We start from the raw sequence: 27,159 nt of genomic DNA, 5'->3' as shown, positions 1-27,159 counted from the left end.
ACTGCAACCTCTTCGTCCTAGATTCAAGGGATTTTTGTGCGTCAGCCTCCTAAGTAGCTGGGACTACAGGCACATGCCACCATGCCCGGCCAAGATTGTTTAAATTTTAATCAACTAAGTTGTAAATTAATAAGTAGTCAATGACAGAATTGCCTTTTAATGTTTCTCATATCTATTGCAATGTTTTTGTTGCTGATTACAACTTTAGAAATTAAATTTTGGAATTACAATCTCTACTATCAGCTGAATTGCAGACCATGTTAAGTCTTTTGCAATACCAGCTAAGGTACTGAGAAACTAATGTTTTTGTTTTGTTTTGTTTTGTTTTTTTCTGTTAATTTGTAACTGTAAGCAAATTTCCATATTATTATGGCTAAGAGAAGATTTTTTTTTTTTTGAGACAGAGTCTTACTCTGTCACCAGGCTGGAGTGCAGTGGCATGATCTCAGGTCACTGCAACCTCTGCCTCCCGGGTTCAAGTGATTCTCTTACCTTAGCCTCCCGAGTAGCGGGAATTACAGGCATGTACCAGGCATGTACCACCACACCCAGCTAATTTTTTGTAGTTTTAGTAGAGACGGGGTTTCACCATGTTGGCCAGGAAGGTCTCAATCTCCTGATACCGTGATCCTCCCTCCACGGCCTCCCAAAGTGCTAGGATTACAGGTGTGAGCCACTGTGCCTGCCGAGATTTTTTTTAAGGAACATTTAGAACAGCTTTATTTTATCTTTTTAATCTCAATAGTTTTTGGAGAACAGATGGTATTTGGTTACATGGATAGGTTCTTTAGCGGTGATTTCTGAGATTTTGATGCATCCATCACCCAACCAGTGTCCACTCTACCCACTGTGTAGTCTTTTATCCCTCACCCCTCTCACTCTTCCCACCAAGTCCCCAGAGTCCATTGTATCATTCTTATGACTTTGCATCCTCATAGCTTAGCTCCCACTTATAAATGAGAACATACAATGTTTGGTTTTCCATTCCTGAGTTACTTCACTTAGAATAACTGTCTCCGATTCCATCTAGGTTGCTGTGAATGCCATTATTTTGTTCCTTTTTATGTCTGAGTAGTATAAATATATACACACACTCACACATACATACCACATTTTCTTTACCCACTTATGGATTGTTGGCCTTTTGGCTGTTTCCATATTTTTGCGATTACAAATGATGCTGCTATAAACATGCATGTGCAAGTGTCTTTTCATATGTTGACTTCTGTTTCCTCTGGGTAGATACCTACTAGTGGGATTGCTGGATCAAATGGTAGATCTACTTTTAGTTCTTTAAGGAATCTCCATACTGTTTTCCATGGTGGTTGTACCACTTTATATTTCCACCAGCAATGTAAAAGTGTTTCCTTTTCACCACATCCACACCAACATCTATTATTTTTTAATTTTTTAATTAATGGCCATTCTGTAGGAGTAAGGTGGTAATGCATTGTGGTTTTGGTTTGCATTTCCCTCATAATTGATGATGTTGAGCTTTTTTCCATTTGATTGTTGACCATTTGTATATCTTCTTTTTTTTTTTTTTTTTTTTTTTTTTTGAGATGAAGTCTTGCTCTCATCCCCTAGGCTGGAGTGCAGTGGTGCGATCTCGGCTTACTACAACCTCTGTCTCCTGGGCTGTAGTGATTCTCCTGCCTCCCCAGTAGCTGGGATTACAGGCACCTGCCACCACGCCTGGCTAGTTTTTGTATTTTTAGTAGAAACAGGGTTTCACCATGTTGGGGCCAGGCTGGTCTCGAACTCCTGATCTCAGGTGATCCACCCACCTCAGCCTCCCAAAGTGCTGGGATCACACCTGGTTGTGTATCTCCTTTTGAGAATTGTCTATTCATGTCCTTAGCCTACGTTTCATTTTTTTACGGAATTTTTTTTTTTTTGTCTTGCTTACTTGTTTGAGTTCATTGTAGATTCTGGATATTAGTCCTTTGTCAGATACATAGATGATGAATGTTTTCTCCCACTTTATGGGTTGTCTGTTAACTCTGCTGATTATTTCTTTTGCTGTACAGAAGTTTTTTAGTTTAATTAGGTCCCATCTATTTGTCTTTGTTTCTGTTGTGTTTGCTTTTAGATTCTTTCAGCTCATGAAGTCTCGATGTCTAGAAGGGTTTTTCTGATGTTACCTTCCAGAATTTGTATGGTTTCAGGTCTTAGATTTAAGTCTCTGATACACGTTGAGTTGATTTTTGTGTAAGGTGAGAGATGAGGATCCAGTTTCATTTTTCTACATGTGGCTAGCCAATTATCCCAATACCATTTGTTGGATATGGTGTCCTTTCCCCACTTTATGCTTTTGTTTGCTCTCTGTCAATATTTGACTTTATTTCTGGGTTCTCTATTCTGTTCTATTGGTCCATGTACCTATTTTTATGCCGATACAATACAGTTTTGGTGACCGTATAGTCCTTATAGTATAGTTTGAAGTCAGGTAATGTGATCCCTCCAGATTTGTTCTTTTTGCTTAGTCTTGTTTTGGCCATGCAGGCTCATTTTTGGTTCCATGTGAATTTTAGGATTGTTTTTTCTAGTTCTGTGAAGAATAATGATGTTGTCTTGATGGGAATTGTGTTGAATTTGTAGATTGCTTTTGGCAATGTGGTCATTTTCACAATATAGATTCTAGCCATCTATGAGCATTGAATATGTTTTCATTTGTTTGTATCATGTATTATTTCTTTCAGCAGTGTTTAGTTTTCCTTGTAGAGCTTTTTCACCTTCTTGGTTAGGCATATTCCTAAGTATTTTATTTTGCTTTTGCAGCTATTGTAAAAGGAATTGAGTTGTTGATTTCTTTGTCAGTTTGGTTGCTGTTGCTATATAGCAGTGCTACTGACTTGTATACATTGATTTTGTATCCTGAAACTTTACTGAATTCTCGTATCAAATCTAGGAGTTTTCTGGATGAATCTTTAGGGTGTCCTAGGTATATGATCATATCATCAGCAAACAGCGACAGTTTGACTTCCTCTTACCAACATTGATTCCCTTTATTCATTTCTGTTTTCTGATTGCTCTGGCTAGGACTTCTAGTACTGTGTTGAATAGAAGTGGTGACAGTGGCCATCCTTGTCTTGTTTCAGTTCTCAGGGGGAATGCTTTCAACTTTTCCCCATTCAATATAATGTTGGCTGTGGGTTTGTCATATAAATAGCTTTATTACTTTAAGATATGTCTCTTCTGTGCTGATTTTGCTGAGGATTTTGATCATAAAAGGATGCCAGATTTTGTCAAAAGCTTTTTCTGCATCTATTGAGATGATCATTTTATTTTTGTTTTAATTCTGTTTATGTGGTGTGTCTTTGACCTGTGTATGTTAAAGCATCCCTGCATCTCTGCTGTAAAACTCGCTTGATCATGGTGGATTATCTTTTTGATATGCTGGTGAATGTGGTTAGCTAATTTTTTTTGGAGTATTTTTACCTCTAAATTCATCAGGGATATTAGTTGATACTTTTTTTGTTGTTATGTTCATTCTTGCTTTTGATATTAGGGTGCTACTGGCTTCATAGAATGATTTAGGGAGGATTCCCCCATTCTTTATCCTCAGGAATAGTTTCAGCAAGATCAGCAGCAGAGGCTGCCATAATCTTCCTCGAAACATAACTCCATTGGCCTGAAACCGCCCCTTTCATCATCCACATTGGCCACAGGCAGCCCCATCAAAGGAAACTCTGAGCTCTAATGTTCCTAACCCTGTCCCCACCTGATAGTCTTTCTTTACCTGCCCTTATAGTCAAAGACAAAAGACCTAAACTTGTAACAGCTCTGTGGCCCCACCCATCACCTGAGAAACACAAATATTTATTCAGGTGACCTTAGGGCAACCTTGTGTCCACCCATACCACTATAGCTGATGCCCTCTTGAAAGTGCCACCTCCTGGCTAGAGGCCAACCAATACAAATCATTACAGCAATTCATAACAGAACAATCCTGCCCCAAGGAAGGAGAAAACAACAGCTAATTCCACTGCCTGTAACATCCACACTAACCAGGTGTCCTGAGTCTGTTCAGTTGACAGCTTCACTGTCAGCATAACCAGCCTTCAATAAAACCAGTGCACTAAACAAGACTACAACCAAGGACTCTCACAGAATCCACTTCACTCTTTAGCTGTCTCCACCAGAGCAGGTGCTGGTGTTCACAGCTGAGACCCTGAAGACAGATCACATCACAGGACTCTTTGCAGACCCTCCCCAGTACAAACCCAAAGCCCAGTAGCTCTGGTGGGTGGCTAGACCCAGAAGAGCAATGACAATCACTGCAGTCTGGCTCTCAGGAGGCCCTATCCCTAGGGGAAGGGGGAGAACACCACATGAAGGAATCACCCCATGGAACAAAACAATCTGAAAAGCAGCTCTTGAGTCCTAGATCTTTCTTCTGTCATAGTCTACCCAAATGAGAAGGAACCAGAAAAACAGTTCTGGTAATATGATAAAACAAGGTTCTATAACATTTCCAAAAGATCACATTAGCTCACCAGCAATGGAACCAGACCCATAAGAAATCTCTCAATTGACAGAAAATGAATTCAGAAGGTCAATTATTAAGTTAGTCAAGGATCCAGCAGAGAAAGGTGAAAACGAACTTAACTAAATTTAAAATACAGGATATGGATGAAAAAATTCTCTAGAGAAATGAGTAACATAAATAAAAAAAGAATCACACTTCTGGAAATGAAAGACAAACTTAGAGAAATGCAACATACAATGGAAAGTTTCAACAATAGAATCAAATAAGTAGAAGAAAGAACTTCAGAGCTCAAAGACAAGGCTTTTGAAATAACCCAATCTAACAGAGACAAAAAAAGAATTTTAAAAAAAAGCACAAAGCCTCCAAAAAGTTTGGGATTCTGTTAAATGGCCAAACCTAATAATAATTGGTGTTCTTGAAGAAGAAGAGGAATCTATAAGCTTGGAAAATGTATTTGAGGGAATAATCAAGGGAAACTTCCCTAGCCTTCCTAGAGATGTAGACATCAAATACAAGAATGTCAAAGAACACTTGGGAAATGCATCACAAAAACATCATCACCGAGGCACATAATCATAAGGTTATCTAAAGTCAAGACAAAGGAAAGAATCTTAAGAGCTGTGAGGCAAAAGCATCAGGTAACTTATAAAGGAAAACCTAACAGATTAATAGCAGATTTCTCAGCAGAAACCCTACAAGCTAGAAGAGATTGGGGTCCTATCTTTAGACTCCTTAAACAATGTAATTATTAGCCAAGAATTTTGTATCCAGCAAAACTAAACGTAGTAAATGAAGCAAAGACAAAGTCATTTTCAGACAAATGGTAAGAGAATTCACTACTACCAAACCAGCACTACAACAACAGTTAAAAGGAGTTCTAAATCTTGAAACAAAACCTCAAAATACAGTGAAGTAGAACCTCCTTAAAGCATAAATCTCATAGGGCCTATAAAACAACACAGTGGAAATGAAAAGCCAAGGTATTCAGGCAATCATTAGCACAATGAATAGAATGGTAACCACACATTTCAGTACTACTGTTGAATATAAATGTCCCAAATGCTTCACTTAAAAGATATAGAATAGCAGAACGGATAAGAGTTCACCAACCAAGAATCTGTGATCTTGAAGAGACTCACCTAACATATAAGGCCTCATGTAAACTTAAGGTAAAAGAGTGGAAAAAGATATTCCATGCAAATGGTCACCAAAAGCAAGTAGGAGTAACTGTTTTTTTTTATATCAGACAAAACACAATTTAAAGCAACAACAATGAAAAAGACAAAGAGGGACATTATGTAATGATAAAAAGGACTAATCCCATGGGAAAATATCATAATACTAAATCTATATGCACCTAACACTAGAGCTCCCAAATGTATTAAACAATTACCACTAGACATAACAAATGAGATAGACGGCAATACAATAATAGTGGGGGGCTTCAATACTCCATTAACAGCAGTAGACAGGTCATCAAGACAGAAAATCAACAAAGAAACAATGTATTTAAACTGTACCCTAGAACAAATGATATTTATAGAATATTCTACCCAACAACTGCAGAATATACATTCTGCTCATCAGCACATGGGACATTCTCCAAAACAGACCATATGACAGGCCACAAAATAAGTCTCAATAAATTTAAGAAAATCAAAATTATATCAAATATTCTCTCAGACTACAGTGGAATCAAATTGGAAATCAGCTGCAAAAGGAACCAACAAAGCCATGCAGATACATAGGAATTAAATAATTTGCTCCTTGAATGATCTTTAGGTCAACTATGAAATAAAGATGGAAATTTAAAAATTCTTTGAACTGAACAGTAATAGTGACACAACCTATCAGAACTTCTGGGATACAGCAAAAGCAGTGCTAAGAGGAACATTCGGAGCATTAAGTGCCTATGTCAAAAAGTCTGAAAGAACACAAATAGACAATCTAAGGTCACACCTAAAGGAACTAGAGAAACAAGCACAAACCAAACCCAAACTCACCAAAAAAAAGAGATAACAGATCAGAGCAGAACTCAATTAAATTGAAAACAAAAAAATATGAAAGATAAATGAAGCAAAAAGCTGGTTCTTTTTAAAAGATAAACAAAATTGATAGACCATTAGCAAGATTAATAAAAGAAAAGATCCAAATAAGCTCAATTGGAAACAAAATGGGAGATACTACAACCGATACCACGGAAGTACAAAAGATCATTCAAGCCTACCATGAACACCTTTACACACACAAACTAGAAAACTTAGAGGAGTTGAATAGATTCCTGGAAATAAACAATCCTCCTAGATTAAAGTGGGAAGAAATAGAAACTCTGAACAGACCCATAACAAGCAGCGAGACTGAAATGGTTATAAAAGAAAGTCCAGGATCAGATGGATCCACAGTTGAATTCTGTCAGATTTTCAAAGAATTTGTACTATTTTATATTTCTACCAGAAGTGTATGAGGGTTCCAGGTTTTTCACATCCTCACCTGTTATTATCTTTTTCTATTATAGCCATTCCTAATGGGTATGAAGCAGTGTCTCACTGTGGTTTTGATTTGTATATGTTTGTTGGCTAATGGTGTTGAGCTTTCTTTCATATGCTTATTGGCCATATTCTTTGGGGAAAATATTTACTTAGTTCCTTTGCTCATTTTTTTAACTAGATATTTTTTTATTACTGAGTTGTAACTTTTTTTTATATATTCTAGTTAGAGGTCTCATCAGATACACGATTTGTAAAAATTTCCACTTGTTCTATGAGTTATCTTTTCATTTCCTTGGTGTTCTTGGAAGCATAAAAGTTTTCAATTTGATTATATCCAGTTTTTCTGTTTTTCTTTTGTTGCTTGTGCTTTTAGTGTCATATCTAAGAAACTATGGCCCAATCAAAGGTCAGGAAGACCATGCCTATGTTTTCTTCTGAGAGTTTGGTAATTTAGTTCTTACATTTAGATCTTTGATCCATTTCAAGTTAATTATGTATATGATGTGAAGTAGGAGTCCAGTTTTATTCCTTAGCTTCTGCGTATGCACTTGTCCCAGCACCATTTGTTGAAAATACTTCTATTTCCCCATTTAATTATCTTAGCACCCTTGTCAAAAATCAGTTAACTGGAGATCTATGGTCTTATTCTGGACTCACAATTTTAGTCCATTGATATATATGTCTATCCGATGCTTATACCACATTGTTTTGTTATGGTAGCTTTATAGTAGGTTTAACTGCTTTATGTTAAAAGCAATCAAAAGCAGTTAAACTTACTAACTGCTTTATTTTAAAAGCAGTTAAACTTACTATAAGTTTAACTTAACATATAGGCCAGACGTGGTGACTCATGCCTGTAGTCACAGCACTTTGGGAGGCTGAGGTAGGTGGATTATGAGGTCAGGAGTTCAAGACCAGCCTGGCCAAGACGGTGAAACCCCGTCTCTACTAAAAATACAAAAATTAGCTGGGCACGGTAGCAGGCGCCTGTAATCCCAGCTATTTGGGAGGCTGAGGCAGGAGAATCACTTGAACTCAGGTGGCAGAGGTTGCAGTGAGCCGAGATGGCACCACTGCACTCCAGCCTGGGCAATAGAGCAAGACTCTGTCTCAAAAAAAAAAAAAAAAAAAATTAACCCATATAATTTTCTGCCAGTGGTAGATTTTCCCTTATTTTCTAATTTTTGAGACTAATTTTCCAACTTTATTTGGCTTATAGACACCTACAAAAAGAATATTGTTAAATATTTTTCATTTTCTTAATACTACAAGCCAAACTCGAAGTTGGGAAGGGGTCTGCTGTTGAAGTCAGGTAATCTCGTGTTCTCAGAATATACTTGGGCTCCAAATATGAGTCATTAAAAAAGATCTGGATAAGATTCTATCTAAATTTATAGTATTGTCCTCATAATAGGATGTGCTATTTTTCAATATTTATGCAACTTGGAAAAGATATCCTAATATCATCAATTATAGTGTTGTCCTCAGAATAGGACATTTTTTTTGAATATTGTTTATGCAACTTGGAAGAGATGTCTAACCTCCTTAAGTGTTTTTATTGAATGTCTACATTTCCTTCATAAATTATTAAAATATTTTCAACAGGTTAACAGATATAAAAGAAAAGATGAATCAGTTTAATGAAGAAATTAGACAACTTGACATGGATTTGGAGGAACACCAAGGTAATGCTTCTGGGTATTTTTATAATGTAGATTAACAGATGCTTAGCAGTTTTGATATAGTATTACTGGTGTCTCAGAGACTGTTTAACTACCTGGGGTTTATTATTTAATTCTCTCTGATATTACTAACTTTAGCTACTAAAATGTATACTACATGAATAATATTACAACAATGATTTAAGCTGACCACTTATGAGTTAAAATGATTGTGTAATAATTTATTTAGCTTTGCCAAGCATTTTTTTTTTACAAAAACAGAAGTAAAATGTTTAAAGTTTTAATAGATTTCTGGTTTTTTTTTTTTGAGACGGAGTTTCGCTCTTGTTACCCAGGCTGGAGTGCAATGGCACGATCTCGGCTCACCGCAACCTCCACCTCCTGGGTTCAGGCAATTCTCCTGCGTCAGCCTCCTGAGTAGCTGGGATTACAGGCACGCACCTCCATGCCCAGCTGATTTTTTGTACTTTTAGTAGAGACGGGATTTCACCATGTTGACCAGGATGGTCTCGATCTCTTGACCTCGTGATCCACCCACCTCGGCCTCCCAAAGTGCTGGGATTACAGGTGTGGGCCACCGTGCCCAGCAGTTTTAATAGATTTCTAGGTCATACTTCCTCCTAAGGTGTACTTCCTTCCTAGTAATAGTTGTTTACTATAAATAATATAGTCAACTATTAATGGCAGTAACTAGTAGCCTTAGAGGGGATGAAAATCAAATAATAAATATTACAAATAATCCAGACAGAATTAATTCCCCATCCAGGCCTCATAATGAGGTAGCAAGCACTGATTAACCTGATCCTCCACAGCTTTCCCCAGGAGTGGAATTTGAAGAACCAGTGAAGGGACCAGAACACCTGAGGGAGCTTGGGGTTTGACTATGCAGAAATACTGTGGTGGGGGGTTTGGGCGTGCGGCTACATTGTAAAGGAGGAGGGTGAGCATCAGTTGCCTAACAATCTTCCCCCTAATAAGAGAGAAAAGTAGATTTCCCATAGCACTTTAATCATAGTTTAACTGTAAACCAATTAATATGCTCTTGGATTATCAAGAATTGACTGTATATTCTTATGAGTTAGGTGTGATATAAACAGTGTGCACATGTACATGTATTCTTGTTATGGCTAAGGAAACATTCATAGCAGTGCAGTGGCTCAGTCACAGCTCACTGCAATTTCAGATTCTTGTATTTAAGTGATCCTCCTGTGTCAGCTTCCCGAGTAGCTAGGACTACTTATGTCTGCCACTACAACCAGCTAAACTTTAAATTTTTAATAGAGATGAAGTCTCACTGTGTTGCTCAGGCTGGTCCCAAACTTCCGAGCTCAAGCAGTCCTCACACCTCAGCCCCCCAAGGTGCTGGGATTACAGGTGTAAGCTAGCACATCTGTCTCTCTATTCCTAAATTAACTAACTTCAATTTTCAAGGTGGTATATCAGTCTTATAGTTTTTCTTGATTTATGAATAATAGCATTAGCCACTACTGATTGATTACTTACCTAGCTAGGCACTTTTTAGTCTTGTAAGAACATTTTAAAGCCTTGTAAACCTATTTTATACATACTGAGGCTCAGAGAAGCTATATAATTTAGTCAGATTCCTCCAGCTAGTAAATAGTTAATTCTACATTTAAACCAAGGTCTCTCTGACTCCAAAGCTTTAGTTCTATTGCCAAAGCCTCAACTTGAATTTCTGATATGAAGAGCTGTATTTGTAAAATTAAAATATTCTTATGAAATACACAGTTTAATTTATACATGGCTGCTAGTAGCTTTAAATAAGGTATCTAAAGGCAGACAGACTTTAAGTCCCAGTATTGGATTAATAAACTTGCCCAAGCTTCAGTTTTCTCATCTGGAAAATGAATATAATTATTCTATTTTACTAAGATTTATGATTACTAAATGGCACACCAGGCGGGGTAGGCTAACAATAAATTGTTAAGACTAGATAGAGTCATATCATTTTCTTTTTTATAACATTTATTTTTATTGACAAATAAAAATTGTATATGTTTATTGTGTATAATATGATGCCTTGAAATATGTATACATTGTGGAATGCTATATGCATTATTTCACTTATTTTTGGTGGTAAGAATGTTCAAAATTCACTCTCTTAATCTTCAAGAATAAACTATGTTATTGTTAACCATAGTCACCATGTTTTACAGTAGATCTCTTACCTAAGAGATCTATTTCTCCTATCTAAACAAAATTTTGTATTTTTAAATTGTATTATTTTCTTTATTAAATCATTTCATTGCTTTTAATTTATGTATATCTAGTTTCTAGATTTTCTGTATTAATATATTCAAAACTATTCTGAGAAATCTGATATTGTTCTTGATTTTAGATGCTTATAGGATACGCTCTAAAGAATTTTCCTTTTCCTAAATCTAAATTTCTAAAATTTAATTTTTTTCCACTAAAATAATACATTTTGAGGTAACGGTTTATTAATTGCTAGTTCTTTTTTTTTTTTTTTTTTTTTTTTTGAGACAGAGTCTTGCTCTGTCGCCAGGCGCCAGGCTGGAGTGCAGTGGTGCGATCTCGGCTCACTGCAGCCTCCGCCTCCTGAGTTCAAGCAATTCTTCTGCCTCAGCCTCCTGAGTAGCTGGGACTACAGGTGCATGCCACCACCTCCAGCTAATTTTTGTATTTGTAGTAGAGACAGGGTTTCACCATGTTGGCCAGGATGGTCTCGATCTCTTGACCTTGGGATCTGCCCTCCTCAGCCTCCCAAAGTGCTGGGATTACAGGTGTAAGCCACCACACCCAGCCTAATTGCTAGTTCTAAGACAAGTAGAAGGCTTTTAATTTTTACTTCTATTTTCCTATTTTCTAACCTTTGTTCTTTTTTATTAATGTGGGAAAAGATAATCTATAATGCAGTATAACAGTGGCATTTATAACGTATATAAGTCTATGTGATATGTAATTATTATTTATATGCATTTATATATTATGTATGTACATACATATTAATGCATTCGGTTTTTGTTCTGCTACACTGTGATCATCCTAGATTATTGATACATTAGCACAGGAGGTTTTTGTTAAAAGATTACTTGTTATAAAGTTACTTGTTAGTTGAAGACCTCCTTATTTCTTGCCTGAACAAGTTAGCAATAGCCTCCCTAACTGGTCTCCTCACTTCCAGTCTTGCCTCCTGTCAGATTCTTCCCCCATAAATGCTGCCAGGATGATGCATATAAAATGTTATTCTGTGTCATTGTCCTTAACACTGGTTACATGATATACAGCATAAAGTGTAAGAATTTTTGCATGTCATTCTAGTCCTCTATGATCTGGCCTCTGTATTGTCAGCCTCTACTCCCACCCCTCATCATCTCTGTCCTTATATTCTAATAATAATCTGCTTATAGTATACCCTGTGTCTCTTACTATTTTGTTCTCTCTCTCTCTCTCTCTCTTTCTTTTTTCCCCCAGAGCCTCACTCTGTTGCCCAGGCTGGAGTGCAGTGATGCAGTCATGGCTCTCTGCAGCCTTGACCTCCCAGAATCAAATGATTCTCCCACCTCAGCCTCCTGAGTAGCTGGGACTACAGGCGAGCTCCACCACCCCTGGCTTTTATTATTATTATTATTATTATTATTATTATTATTGTTTGTCAAGATAGGGTCTCTCATTTTGCCAAGACAGGTCTCAAACTCTTGGGCTCATATGAGCCTCCTGCCGTAGTCTCCCAAGTGCTGGGATTGCAGTCATGAGCCATCATCCCAGCCCATTGTCTTTAGTGTTCCTTCCTCTGTTTTTCAGCTGACCAAATTCTCATCCTTTAAGGTAGAGCTCAGGTATCCATTTATCCAGCATAACTTTGTCTTCCCTCATTTGTTTCTAGGCTATACTAAGTGAGTGAACTCTCTCCATGTTTTCAGAGCATACTATGTATAAACATATCACTGGACGGACCACATTATATTACAGTCATCTATTTATGTCTTTGTCTTCTCTCTCTGGCTAAGTCCTCAATTACAGGGACTGTGTCTTATGCACTTTGGTAACCTCTTTCATCAACACAGTGTATGGGAAAATACATACTCATTAAATGTTTGTGAAATGAATTAAATAATTCACATTTTAGCAGAAAAATAATTGTAGAATGAACTAAAGGTAAAAATTGGGCTCTGGGCCGGGCGTGGTGGCTCACACTTGTAATCCCAGCACTTTGGGAGGCTGAGGCGGGCAGATTGCCTGAGCTCAGGAGTTTGAGACCAGCCTGGGCAATACAGTGAAATCCCATCTCTACTAAAATACAAAAAATTAGCTGGCCGTGGCGGCGTGTGCCTGTAGTCTCAGCTACTTGGGAGGCTGAGGCAGGAGAATTGCAAGAACCCGGGAGGCAAAGGTTTCAGTGAGCCAAGATTGCACCACTGCACTCCAGCCTGGGCGCCAGAGTGAGACTTCGTTTCAAAAAAAAAAAAAAAAAATTGGGCTCTGGCTACTTCTTTGGTCTCTCTAGGTTTAGGATGTAGATATGCATTGTTCCCCAGAGAGAGCTTGACTGCAAAGGTTTTATTACTTTCCAGAGGATTCCTACCTTGGATTATGTTTTCCAGTAAAGTGGTGGATGTTTATTTATATCCACTTCTCACCTTGACTCATGATTATAGATGCTCTGTTCCTTAGGATAGTGGTAATAATCAGATTGCTTTGTCTTTCTAGTTCATATGTAGTTCTGTCCCCTTGGCTTTATTTCCTCTTTGGCTCATTTTATTCATTTCTTAGATGCTACCTGGCTTCTTCTATTAACAGCATCTGTGTATAATCCAAGTAGACCACCTTTTGCCTTGTAGGTTTTCTGTTTAGGAAAGCACATAAACCATAAATGATGTTTATATATGTCTTGCTTTTTTCAGGAAGTAATCCAACCTTTCAGTTTTCACATAAACTTTAAAATATTTATGTAATTCATTCTAAATTCAAAGACATCCTTAGAAATTGAGTTAGATACAATTGTGTTCTCCGCTAGGTATTAATTGTGACCTTGTTGTTTTACAACTTTCTCAAATATACCATATTTATTCATTTTATTAAGTCCTTAATGTTATAATTTGCCAAAAATTACATTGAATAATTATCTCTCAAAGTTAACTAAATAAAATCAGTTAACAGTTATTTGGCTACTCTATGAAAATCTTTATTCTTGTGATGGTGAATTTCAAAAAAATTTTCACTAAATTAGTAATTTTAAAACTTCAGATTAATGTATTGTGATTTTTATGTATGAATCTGGTATGTTTTTAATGTGAAAAATTCAAGCAGTATAAAAATGTGTTAATATGAAGTAAAAAGTCATCTCCTTTCTCCTCTCACTCATCCAAGTCTTCAGAGGTCATTATGGTTTACTGTGTGATATTAAGCATTTTAGCCTTTTTTACTCTGGCAATCTAAATTAAAGCAGAGAAAATACTTAGACTTTTGACCAATAACACACTTGAGCTCATACTTAGACTTTTGACCAGTTCTAGAAGGGCTTCATGGCTGTCAAATCATTCCTTGGTCTTGTGAGTGATTTTTAAAAATAATCTCATAACAGAAAATTTTTGTTATAATTAGATGTTATATTTTTTTAACTGCTAGGAGATTTGATTCTGTGATATTAAATATTTGCTAGGCAGCACTTATATTGGTTTTCTGTATTGATGGACCAGGTAATTTTGTTATAATGGTTTCAAATTTATTTGAGTTTAAATGTATACACTGTTTGGCCAGGTGCAGTGGCTCATGCCTGTAATCCCAGCACTTTGGTAGGCCAAGGGGGGTGGATCACCTGAGGTCAGGAGTTCAAGACCACCCTGACCAACATGGCCAAACCCTGTCTCTACTGAATATACAAAAAATTAGCGGGGCATAGTGACGCATGCTTGTAATCCCAGCTCCTCAGGAGGCTGGGGCAAGAGAATCACTTAAACCTAGGAGGCGGAGATTGCAATGAGCCGAAATCGTGCCACTGTACTCCAGCCGGGGCGACAGAGCAAGACTTCATCTAAAAAAAAAAAAAGGCGTACATTGTTCTATATTTTAGTAGGGAAGGAATTTATGTATGTGTGTGCTAACTAGAAACAGTGAGAAATAGCTCTAGTGAAAGTCATATGGTCAGTATTTGGCTATAAACTCTGCATCATTAGTAAAGTGGAGTGTTACTGGCAGATGCCATGCTACTTTCCAAAATGCCCGAACCCATCCTGATTTTTCCTTTCTTAGTTGAAGTGCCAACAATTGCATATTTGCTTAATTATTGCTTTTTAAAATGTTGCTTTTGGATAAGCAAGGGAAAGTAATAGAAGTATTGTTGCTCTGAGTAAAGAAGAACACCAAGTGGACAGTAGTAGCTTATATTTTCACTCAACAAAGGATACTGTTTTTAATAAGGATCTTTTCCTCTTCAAGGCTTACGTCTAACATATAGCCAAGTAACTTTTTTTTTTTTAAATACAGATGAATTTTGCTGTGTTGGCTAGGCTAGAGTACAGTGACAATTTATAGGCATGATCATAGCTCACTGTGGCCTTGAACTCCTAGGTTCAAGTGTCCTCCTGCCTCAGCCTTTCAAGTAACTGGGACTCAGGCCCACGTTACTGTACCCAGATTGTTTTTATTAAGGAATAAAGTCTTTTATTCTTACTACGAATTAATACTTGAGAGTTTATATCTTATATTAAACTTCTTCAAAGTAAGAAGCTCCACTTAAATCAAGCCCGTACTGAATGCTTTTTTTTTTTTTTTTTTTTTTAATGAGACAGGGTCTTTCTGTCACCCAGGCTGGAGTACAGTGGTGTGACATCATAGCCCACGGCCGCCTCAAACTCCAGGGTTCAAGTGATCCTCTTGCCTTAGCTAAATAAAATAAAATGAAATAAAATAAACCCCTGAGTAGCTAGGACTACAGGCACACACCACCATGCCCAGCTAATTATTAAAAACTTTTTTGTAGAGACAAGGTTTTGCTCTGTTGCCCAGGCTGATCTCAACATGCTTGGCTCTAGCAGTCCTTCTGCCTCGGACTGTCAAAGTGTTGGGATTACAAGTGTGAGCCATTGTGCCTGGCGTTTTACTCTTTATTAATGTATTCCCTTAAATTAAGTAAATTCTATAAAGAACAGCATTACTATTATAAGACATCTCAGGCCGGGCGCAGTGGCTCAAGCCTGTAATCCCAGCACTGTGGGAGGCCGAGGCGGGTGGATCAGGAGGTCAAGAGATCGAGACCATCCTGATCAACATGGTGAAACCCCGTCTCTACTAAAAATACAAAAAATTAGCTGGGCATGGTGGAGTGTGCCTGTAATCCCAGTGACTCAGGAGGCTGGGGCAGGAGAATTGCCTGAACCCGGGAGGCAGAGGTTGCGGTGAGCCGAGATCGCGCCATTGCACTCCAGCCTGGGTAACAAGAGCGAAACTCCGTCTCAAAAAAAAAAAAAAGAAAAAAAAAAAGTAAGACATCTCAAAGTCTTTTCACAAAGCACAAAAATGTGATCAGTCTTCTATGCAGAAATACTGAGTCTTTTGTCATGGTAGTTCTAAACTTTACCCAATGCTGGCTTAGATTTAGACTTTCTTAAGTCTGCTAAGTCAGTTTCCAGCTGTCCATCTGCTTTCAGCTTCCAGTTTTTTTCTTTTTTTTTTTGAGATGGAGTCTTGACCTGTCACCAAGCTGGAGTTTGGTTCGATCTTGGCTCACTGCAACCTCTGCCTCCTGGATTTATGCAGTTCTTCTGCCTCAGCCTCCCGAGCAGCTGGGACTACAGGCATGTGCCATCACGCCTAGCTAAATTTTGTATTTTTAGTAGAGATGGTGTTTCACCATGTTGGCCAGGATGGTCTTGATCTCTTGATCTCATCATCTGCCCCCCTTGGCCTCCCAAAGTGCCAGAATTACAGGCCTGAGCCATCATGCCCCGCCTCAGCTTCCAAAATTTTATTGCTATTGTCTCCTATTTAGATATCCTGGGAATTTATACCTTTAAAAATTCTTTTTGCTATAGTTTTAGTGGGGTTTGGAAGAGGATCACAATTAGATGTGCATGTTCAACCTGCCATCCCTACCAAGAAATGGCAATCATAAACCTTACTTACCTAGAATTTCTGAGTGTTTAAGCACCTGTAAGGTACATCATTTTACTGATTTTTAAAAAATGTGTGTGTATGTGTTTTGCCTTAAATGACCATCCTCATGTGCTTTCATTAACTGGGCAATTAGCCTCAGTGCATAGGAGGTCATCCTTTCCAGCTTTTAAAAAAAAGTCCATAAGCTTTTTTTAAAAAGTCCTTAAAATTATTTTAAAGGTTCAGATTAACTTATTTTTAATTGTAATTTTAGATATGAATCTGGCATGTATTTAACATGAAAAATGCAAGCAGTCAAAAAGTATATAAAGTAAAAAGCCATTTCCTTTCTCCTCATCCAAGGCTTCAGAGTTAATCATGCTTTACAGTTTGATGTTTAGGCTTTTAGACTTTTTAAAATACATTTACAAACATATTTTTAAATGGACTAATACTAATATACAATTCTTCTGAGCTTGAGTCTTTTCATTTAACTATATAATATACATTCTTCTCTATGAGGATGTATACTTTATTCTGAGAAGTGGTATAGCATAGTGGTCAATGTTAGGGCTCTAAAGTCAGACTTAAGAATGGTGCCTGGTCCAGTTGTGGTGGCTCACGCTGTAATCCTAGCACTTTGGGAGGCCTAGATGGGTAGATTGCTTGAGCTTAGAAGCTTGAGACTAGCCTGGGCAACAGGGTGAAAACCTATCTCTACAAAAAAAAAAAGAATACAAAAATTATCCAGGTGTGGTGATGTGCACTTGCCCTGTGGTCCCAGCTACTTGTAGTTCCATCTACTTGCCGAGGCAGGAGGATTACTTGAACCTGGGAGGTTGAGGCTGTAGTGAGCCAAAATCACGCCACTGCACTCCAGCCTGGATCACAAAGTGAGACCTTGTCTCAAAAAAAAAAAAAAAAAAGGTCCCTGGTATATATTAAGCACTTCTGACAACCATTAGCTACCCCCATGATTGTTGTTACATAGGATTCATTGTATCCACATTGATATTTACACAGTTTCTAATTTTTAACTCCTAAGAGCAGTGCTGTACCAGTACATTCATGTTTATTAACTTGTCTATTTATTTCTACAGAATAAATTTCTAGAAGTGAAATTTTGAATAGAATATTATTTATATTTACAATTTTTACTGGTTTGCAAATTTCTTCCCAGCAAAAGTTGTATCATGTTATACAACCAAAAGCAGTATGTAAAGGTGGTTCATTACCAATGCTAGCTATGGTAAGTGTTTTAGTTTTTGTCAGTCAAGATAATGTACACATCACTACAAAAAAAATCTATCTATCTTTTGTAGAGGTAGAGACAGTTCCAAAGTTTTGATGGTTAGGCCTGAATTTGTAGTACTACTGTGATCCACAAGGTGGGGCTAATTTTCTGAACATCTGTTAATATATACGCAGTAGGATTAACGAATAGAGTTAACAAAGTACAGTCACTTTCATATGTCTCTGCAGAAGGGATTATTGGGCATTATTACTTAGCAAAAATTATTACTTTGCAGATTCAAGTATTTTCCCAAATGTGATTTTGATTGTAAAACCAAACATCATGTGATTATTAATATACCATGTAAGACATACAAATAATTAGTTGCTACAATGTGGTAAATACATCATAATAGAAATATACACAAAATGCTATAGGAATATTGGATTACTGTCCTAAATTCTGAATTAATTCATTGTAACTTTCTGTATAATTTATATGTATCATTCAAAAGTAGTAAAAATACAAAATATAATACTTTGGTTTGTCTATAGTACACTTCTTCATACCCAGAGTTCTAAAGCCTACATCAGCGCCTTTCTTTACCTTAATTATGGAGGGTAAAATGAAAAATGTTAAAGATGTAATCATTTTGTTTAAAAGCACATGTCCTGTTACTAGAATGCCTGGATTCAGATCCAGGCTGTGCTGTTTGATCTTGGACATGCTATCTATGCTATTTAATCTGACTGTATCTTAGTTTTTTCCTTTAAAATGGAGATAATTACAGTACCTGCCTCTTAGGGTAATTGTGCGGATTAGATGAATGTTTTTTGTATGTAAATATGTACATAAAACACACTCACAATAGCAGTCAATTTAAAATATGCTCATAAATATTAATTAGAGACTGTTATTGATGCTGTTAATTTATAAAAGGAAAGTTGAATAACTTTACTGCAGTTATTCTCCCAAAGCATACATTAGAAAGTATTTTCCCATCAGTATTTCCTTCAGTATGTACAAAATAACCTATTTAATTGCAAAGTGGTTTATCTTCTGGTATCTGAGATTTCAAATGGCATCCATCCATTGCTATTCTGTGGTTTTTCAACATAGATATACTGAAGAAGAATGAATTATTATTGTTCAATCTAGAAAGTGTTTAAACTATTCTTTGTATCTTTCATTAAAATGGTGATGTTATGTCTACACCAGGATCATCGCCACCATCTGAAACTTGTTAGTAATGCAAATTCTTGGACTCTATCCCAGACTTATTGAATTGGAAACCCTAAGGAGAGGGCTTAGCAATTTGTGTTTCAGCAAGTCCTCCTGGTTATTCTGATTCATGTTAAAGTTTGATAACTGCTACTTTAGAAAATGATTAAGGACCTTATGTTTAGTACATGCCAAGTGCCACGAATTATACTATATGATTTTACATACAGTATTGTATTGGAACAAACTTCTACATAGTCCTTTTGTTTTATATAATTAGATAATTAATAAAACTTGTACAATTTATACAATATATGAAAATTATAATTACAGTTTTTAAAGTGCCTCCTGCTTTAGAAACAGAATTATCTGACCTTGTTTGCATAGCTGTAAGGAAACTTGTCTGTCAAAACTTAAAATATAGTTGATCCTTCAACACAGCATTGGGATTGGGGCACTGAGTGCACCATGCAGTCAAAAATCCGTGTATAACTTTTGACTCCATAAAGACTTAATAGTCTACTGTTGGATGGAAGCCTTACCAATAACATAAACTGTGGATTAACACAGATTTTATATGTATTATATGCTGTATTCTTACAATAAAGTAAGCTAGAAAAAAGAAAACATCATTAAGAGAATTATAAAGATTTCGTTATTTTCCACTTATTTATGATATGGAAGTAGATCATTATAAAGGTTTTCATCCTTAGCATATTACTAACTTGCTGCTTACTGTAATAATGGTATATAAAAAGTAGATGGGAGAGATAGACTGAATACAAAAAGATGGAATTTTATAGACCCCACAACTAATTAAAATTGAAATAGGAGTCAGGGAGGAGAAAGTGTTCTGGCTACTAAAATATGTGAAAATGTTAGAAGGGGTTTTATAACAACTCAATATGAATTAATGTGATACAGGCTTGAAAACAGCTGAAATTCTAGATTGCATAGCAAACAATGATTATATAGACTATGGAGAGTGTTGGTCTTCTTGGAATCCTAAGTTTCTTGGCATAATATGTTGAAAGGGATAGAGAAAAACTAGAGCCCATTCATGGTAGAGTGACCAGAATGATAATAGAGATAGAAACCATGACACATAATAAAACGCAGGAGGTACTGAGGCCAGATGCAGTGTCTTATGCCTGTAATCCCAACACTCTGGGAGGCTGAGGTGGGGAGGATCACTTGAGGTCAGAAGTTTGAGACCAGCTTGGTGAACGTGGTAAAACCCCATCTCTACTAAAAACACAAAAATTAGCTGGACGTGGTGGCACATGTCTGTAGTCCCAGCTACCTGGGAGGCTAACGTGGAAGAATCATTTGAACCTGGGAGGTGGAGCTTGCAGTGAGCCGATATGGAACCACTGCACTCTAGCCTGGGTGACAGAATGAGACCCTGTCTCAAAAAAAAAAAGTGGGGGGAGGGAGGAAGGAAGGAAGGAAGGAAGAAAAGAAGGAAAGGAAGGAAAGAAGGAAAGGAAGGAAAGAAGGAAAGGAAGGAAGGAAAGGGAAGGAAGGAAGGAACGAACGAACGAACTGGGAGACTACCTGTTTCCCAAATACCCCAAGTGCTAAGAAACAATCTGGATGTGCAAAAGTCTTGCCCCATCTCCCTGATTTTGTTTGTTGTTGACCTCTCAACTCCAAAATCAGTAGGCTTGCTGAGTTGGGAGCCTTGAGGCCAGGGGAGTCACTAGTACATGCTTGTATATTGATCAGGAGAGAAGATTGGAATAGCTGCCTATTTTGGAAATGTTAAGCAGACCTTCTGTAGGGGCAGAACTACTTCTCAAAGTATAAAAGCCTATAAAGCCTGAATCAGGAGAACATCATTTGATGCCAGAGAAGTAAAAGTGTTGGGTGAAATTCCTTGCAGTGAGGACAGAGGTAGTTGTGGTGGTGCTCAGCCTATTGGCAGTGGAAAAAGAACCTATCTTCCTTACTCCACTGCTGGCTATAGCAGAGACTATCAAAAAGCAACGGTGTCCTTTCTAATGTAGCCCCAGTCTTTTTGTAACAGTCCATACTCATTTCTTCTTCTTCTTTCCTACTCGAGGGGAGAAAAGCCTGAATTTAGAGTATACATTTTTGTGTACTTTTCTATTAGAGTATAAATTCTTTAAAAGAAAATGTTTTACTCTTTTTTTTTAAATTCCCATGTTACCTGATAAAGTACCTTGCCGGTATGATAATTCCTGTGTAAAGTCCTCCTGAACTACTTTCATGCATCTGGCTACTACAGCACGTCATACATACCTGTTAGAGCACTTATGTTGCATGGTAAATTTTTGTTTTTGTACACCTAATGAAATGTAAGCCCTTTGAGAATAGGGCGGAAACTGTGTTACTCAGTTTGATATCCCAACACCTGTTACATTATCTGGCACATAGTAAATAATCAGTAAATTTATATGAAATAAATAAATGAGTGTAGAACTATGCTCACATCAAATGCTCCGAATTCAAGGAGATCTCCAGAATTACCTTTCTTATACCATTGTGTCCCTTTTCCTCTCCCTTGGTCTCCGCATTGTTGATTCTACTACAGTAGACTCTTCTGCTTACCTACTTGCAATTTCATTGTGATAACACTGATTTTGCTTCCTTCCATCTACAATCTTGTCCTGCACTGTAATATTGAATCTAAGGATAGATTTGGTAACAACCATTATGTTTTACCCTACCTTAGGACTGCCTACATCTACATGGCCTTTATGGGCAACTCAGATATTAATCCTTCACTGAGAAACCACAAAATAGAGAAGTTCACTAATGCTCTGACCACTCTCCTTCTTAACAACAGTGACTTTGGAAGAAGTCTTATGAAGCTTGGGTATCTGCTGAGATATGTGGGAGCTCTATCCCATCTAATCCAGCTGGCCAGCTGTGCAGCTGTGAATGTTAACCAGATATGTCTTCCAGCTCAATCTGTTGGCAACTAGGAGGATGAATTTGAGAAGGGAAGGAGGGTGGAGTCTCCTCTCAGGTTTCTGACTTGAATGATGAATGGATGGTGAGGACAGCCAAATATAATAGGGAATAAAAAAGGGAAAGTATGAGTTTAATTATGAATATACTGAGTTTCAGGATATCCTGACAGTGTTTCCAAATGAATATATATAGTAAGCATTTAGATTAAAGAATCTAAAAATCAGAGAAAAGATTAAATTTGAGAGTTCTTAAATCACAAGAATGTATGCAATCGCCATGCATATAATAAAGCATTAGATGTTCATTAAGAATAAAACTCAGAATTTAAATGAAGAAGAAAGCAGACCCATGAAGACAGAAAAATAATGATCTGAGAGTAAAAAAAGTGAGAGAAGCTCCGCCACCCCATCCCCCCCAAAAGCAAAAATAAAACATAAAGGAAATCAGAGAAATTTGAAAGGTTGTATCAATAGTATCAAATATTGCAGAGTAAGATAACTGAAAACTGCCCTTTGGATTTGATCATTAAGGAGTCATATAATTTTACTGAGAACAATTTCATTAGAATAGGAGGAGGAAAAGCCTTATTAAAGCAAAATGACAAACTGGCAACATCATGTGAAGGAATTCTCTTAAGATTAAAAGAAGAAAGATAAGATGGTAGTTATATCCTTGTGAAGTCTAGGATCCTGGCCTCCCTCGTAATCCCTTAATGCCTGACCAGTCTCCCAAGAGTGGAACTTAAAGCCAGAACAAGGAACTAGGACTTTCTCAGAAACATGGGCCATGGCAGGTTCAGAAGATAGTAGCTTTTCTGCCACTTCATGTGTGCAATATAATATTTATGTGTGCATCTTCCTCCTATAAGGGTATCTCAGATCATGTGTGCTACAAACTCCAACTCTTTGTTTCCCACTCAAAAATCTGTCTGTAGTATATTTTTACAATGTGTGTATGTAGTATATTTTTACAATTAATCTGTTATTAATTAAACTTTGTGTGTTAATAAGATTATCGTAATCTGTTATTAATTAACACACAAAGTTTAATTAATAGCAGATTACCTCTTGCTTCCTCTTCACAGTTAATCATAGTGCATTAGTGTGTTTTGAGACCATCATTGATAATTTGAACTGAGTAGTAGTTCAGTAAAGTTGCTAATGCATCTAGAGCCTAAGTGGTTCCAGTGTCATTGAGATAAGATTTTCTCAGTATCAGTGTTGTCATCAGTGAATTTCAGAAATCTTTTTAGACCAGAAGGCAGAAAAGCTGTTTGCTAATCCAGGTCTGTGACTTTGCCATCACCCTTGTGTTCTCATAATTCACTTAACACCTAGCAAGTATGTGTACAGATGGAGGTTCATGTCTCTGCTTTCTCTACAGAAGGCGGCAGCCATGTCCCTTCATAGCTCAGTTTTTGTTACAGTGAAATCCTATTGTCATAAAATAGTCATGATCCACTCCTACTAATGGTCCCTTTGTGAGGCTAAAAATGGCAGAATTCACTCATTTTTCCGGGCCTTGGATTTTTGTCCCTTTAGATATGCTTTTCATGTCTGTTAAAATCAACATGCCCAAAACTGCTGTAAGCAACTCTTGATGTCAACTTTTTTCTTATATAGGTTAATCATGCTGCCATTTTCTCAGATGGCCAAGTCAGAAGCCTGGGAATCATACTTGATTCCTCCCTGTTTAACCCTAACCAAAATCCATTCACTCAGGCTCTTAAATGTCACAAATAATAATTCACTACCTTCTATCCTAATTACCACCAGTCTACTCCAGGCAGCTTTCATCTTTCATCCAGATTATTATGACAACTTTCTAACTAGTTTTATTGCCTCCAATCTTACTTCTTTTTTATTCTTGAGATCAGATATATTTTTCAAAAATGTAAATGGATTATTTCATTTCCCTGCTCAAAAGTATTTAGTAATTGTCCTTAGGAGAAAGTCCTGAGAGGGGAGATGCCCTCATCTCCTTCAATTTCTTATCTTCCCCCCTTTCCAGATGGGAAGGAGAGTGAAGAAGGAAAAAAAAATGAAATAAAATACCAAAGAGCTGGGAAAATGACTCCCTCTTTTGTTCCCAGCGTCTCTGCTATCTGTTAACCTTGAAAGAGCTGCAAATGAATGCTATCTTTGCCGGCTGGAGCCTGGCACTGGTTCACGCCCCCACATCTCCACAGACCAGGTTCCCTCCTGGAAACACCTCTGCCAGTAAACAGCTTGTTGCTTTTGTCTTGTCTCTGTAAGCCCCTCTCCCTTGCCGGTCCCCGCTCACGCTGCATATGAATTAGCAAATCATTGAAAACAAAAGATTGTAAGGTCCAACGTCCAGCAAATGGACAATAACATAGTTCCGCCTCAGTTTCCCCTTTAGCGTTGTAAGCCTATAAAAGGGGAGAGAAGCTGCAGCTCGGGGAACTCGGTGAATGAGGTTGTTGCCTGCTGTAGCTCCTGGCCGAATAAAAAACCACTTCCTTCCTCAGTTTGGTGTTGGAGAGGTTTGCTCTCTGCTGCTCCTGCTACAGTCCAAACTTTTTTTTTTTTTTTTTTTTTTTTTTGAGACAGAGTCTCATTCTGTCGCCCAGGCTGGAGTACACTGGCCAGATCTCTGCTCACAGCAACTTCTGCCTCCCAGGTTTAAGCAATTCTCTGCCTCAGCCTTCTGAGTAGCTGGGATTACAGTCTTATGCCACCACACCTGGCTCATTTTTGTATTTTTAGTAGAGACGGGGTTTCACCATTTTGGCCAGGCTGGTCTTGAACTCCTGACCTCATAATCCACCTGCCTCAGCCTCCCAAAGTGCTGAGATTACAGGTGTGAGCCATTGCGCCCGGTCGAGAAAGTCCAAACTCTTTAACATGGATCTTACAAGGTTCTTCATAATTTGCCTTATTTTTGTGACACTTTTTCACTTCATTCTCTGCCTTGGCCATACCACTCCCTCAGTTCCTTATGCTACCATATTCATCGTCACTTTGAAACTTTTTACTGCTAATGCTTTGACATTGCAGCTTCTATATTTTGACCAGGTAACTCCTACTATTCTTTATAATGCAACTTGAATATTCCTTATTTGGGGAAACTTTCTCTGTAACCCTCAACTAGCTTAGTTGCCATTGCTGTGTGCTCCTATAGCATCTTTTATTCTTCTTATGATGGCGCTTAATACCTTTTAATTTTAATTAATTGTTAAATCTTTAGAGTATAAACTCCATGAATGAAGTTACTCTGCTGTCTTGCTGGTAATCTTTCAGAGATGGAATGGACTTTCTTGGCAACTTATGTTTCTCAGCACCCATAGTGTTCATGTGTAGGTTGAATAGCGCCAGGTTTGGAATGGAAAGCCTTTAAGTCCTTTCCAATCAAATCATTTTTTTTCCACATATTCAAGGCACATGCATATGTCTACTTTGAAAGTCTCTGTAAGTCAATGAAAAAGAATTTCACCTAAAGGAAAACATTGAGTAGTCAATGACTAATGGCATAGAGAGAACCAAAGAGATATTTTTAATTTAGAGTACTGTATGTGGAATTTTTGAAATTAATGTTGTATTTTATATCTCTCATAGGTGAAATGAACCAGAAATACAAGGAGCTAAGAAAAAGGGAGGAAAATATGGACAGTAAGTGATATTTGTATAGATATTAAAATATTATATTTTCAGATTGCTGTTCATTTATACCAAATCAGAGTCCTCATTTTAGGCAGCTATAATGGCTAATAAATACAGAAGCATGGACATTCAAAGCATTTTGCCTTGAAGAATAATTTCTAGCATAATTTAGAGATGGGTAGAAAATTCTAAAAAGATATGTAATGAGTGTCTATACACTGGGGCTAGATTCTAAAGCTAGTACTTCGAAGTCTGTATAGAGGAAGCCTACAGACCAGGGGTCCCCAACCCCCAGGCTGCAGACCAGTAGGAACCAGTCCGCATACCAGTTAGATTGCTGATCTGTAGCAGCATTAGATTCTCAGAGGAGTGTGAACTCTATCGCATGCGAGGGATCTAGGTTGCACTTTCCTTATGAGAATCTAACTAATGCCTGATGATCTGAGGTGGAACAGTTTCATCCCAAAACCATCACCTGCATCTGCTCCCTGGCTTTGTTCCATAGAAAAATTGTCTTCCATGGTATCCCTAGTGCCAAAATGGTTAAGGACTGATGCTGTAGACATCAATTTATTGATTGAATGTTCTCTTTTACATGTTTCACGATATTCACCTTTAGTATCTTTCACTTTTATTTTTAGCTTTCCATAATGCTTATCTCATTTATTAGCCCTCATGTCAGATATTGTCACTTTGTTCTAGTAACAGCTGTAATTTTAGTCGCCTTTTGTTACAGTTTTTGATTCACTTAAAAAAGTGACTCAGCCTGACTTTATAAATTGATTTTTACTTAAACTTATATTATATATTTATACTTTTTTTAAAAATTGGCATGTATTATCTATTACTTTTAGCATTTTGCTAGAATCTGAATTCTAGCAAAGTGCTAGAATTTCATCTAGGTCTTATGTCAATAGTTACCTTCATGAAGACATGCTATATATAAAACAGTAATTGTCAGCTCTTATTTCACTGTTTACCAAGATTTCTTTAACATGTCAGCAAATACCAAAAATTATCTCAAAAAAATATTTTTAAGTCTTTCGGTAAAGGAGAAAGGTGTAAAATCAAGGAACTATGTGTCATGACACCACAGCACTGGAAATTACTAGATACTACCCGATATGGTATCTGGCACTTAGGTGTCAATAAATGTTCATTTGATGAAAGTTTACTGAATAATTTGAAAGAATTCCTGTACTACAGAATCTTAAAATAGAAGGTCATGTATCTCAGATTTCTATGTATTATGGTTTGTTTTCCTTAAAAAAATAAACCCTGAAAAACAATGTTCATTTATGCCTTTGTATATATAAAAATCTCATATGGCTGCTTAATGTATGATCAGCAGGTTATGAAAGCAGGACATTCACACATAAGACCTGTATGAATGCTGAAGCAG

The 27,159-nt window shown here is 37.1% G+C and overlaps 1 protein-coding gene across 1 annotated transcript in view; it reads left to right on the top strand.

The window, feature by feature from the left end:
* IFT74 (intraflagellar transport 74) overlaps positions 1-27,159 on the top strand; it is a 102,282-nt gene that overhangs the window by 58,037 nt on the left and 17,086 nt on the right. The window contains exons 13-14 of the mRNA XM_032300014.1: positions 8,587-8,666; positions 25,713-25,766. Coding sequence (XP_032155905.1) covers positions 8,587-8,666; positions 25,713-25,766 — 134 coding nt within the window. The remainder of the gene's footprint in view (positions 1-8,586; positions 8,667-25,712; positions 25,767-27,159) is intronic.

The sequence above is a fragment of the Sapajus apella genome, unplaced genomic scaffold, assembly GCF_009761245.1.
Source record: "Sapajus apella isolate SASKATOON/1434 unplaced genomic scaffold, GSC_monkey_1.0 scaffold42, whole genome shotgun sequence".
Taxonomy (NCBI): domain Eukaryota; kingdom Metazoa; phylum Chordata; class Mammalia; order Primates; family Cebidae; genus Sapajus; species Sapajus apella.
This window is presented reverse-complemented; position numbering and strand designations above follow the sequence as displayed.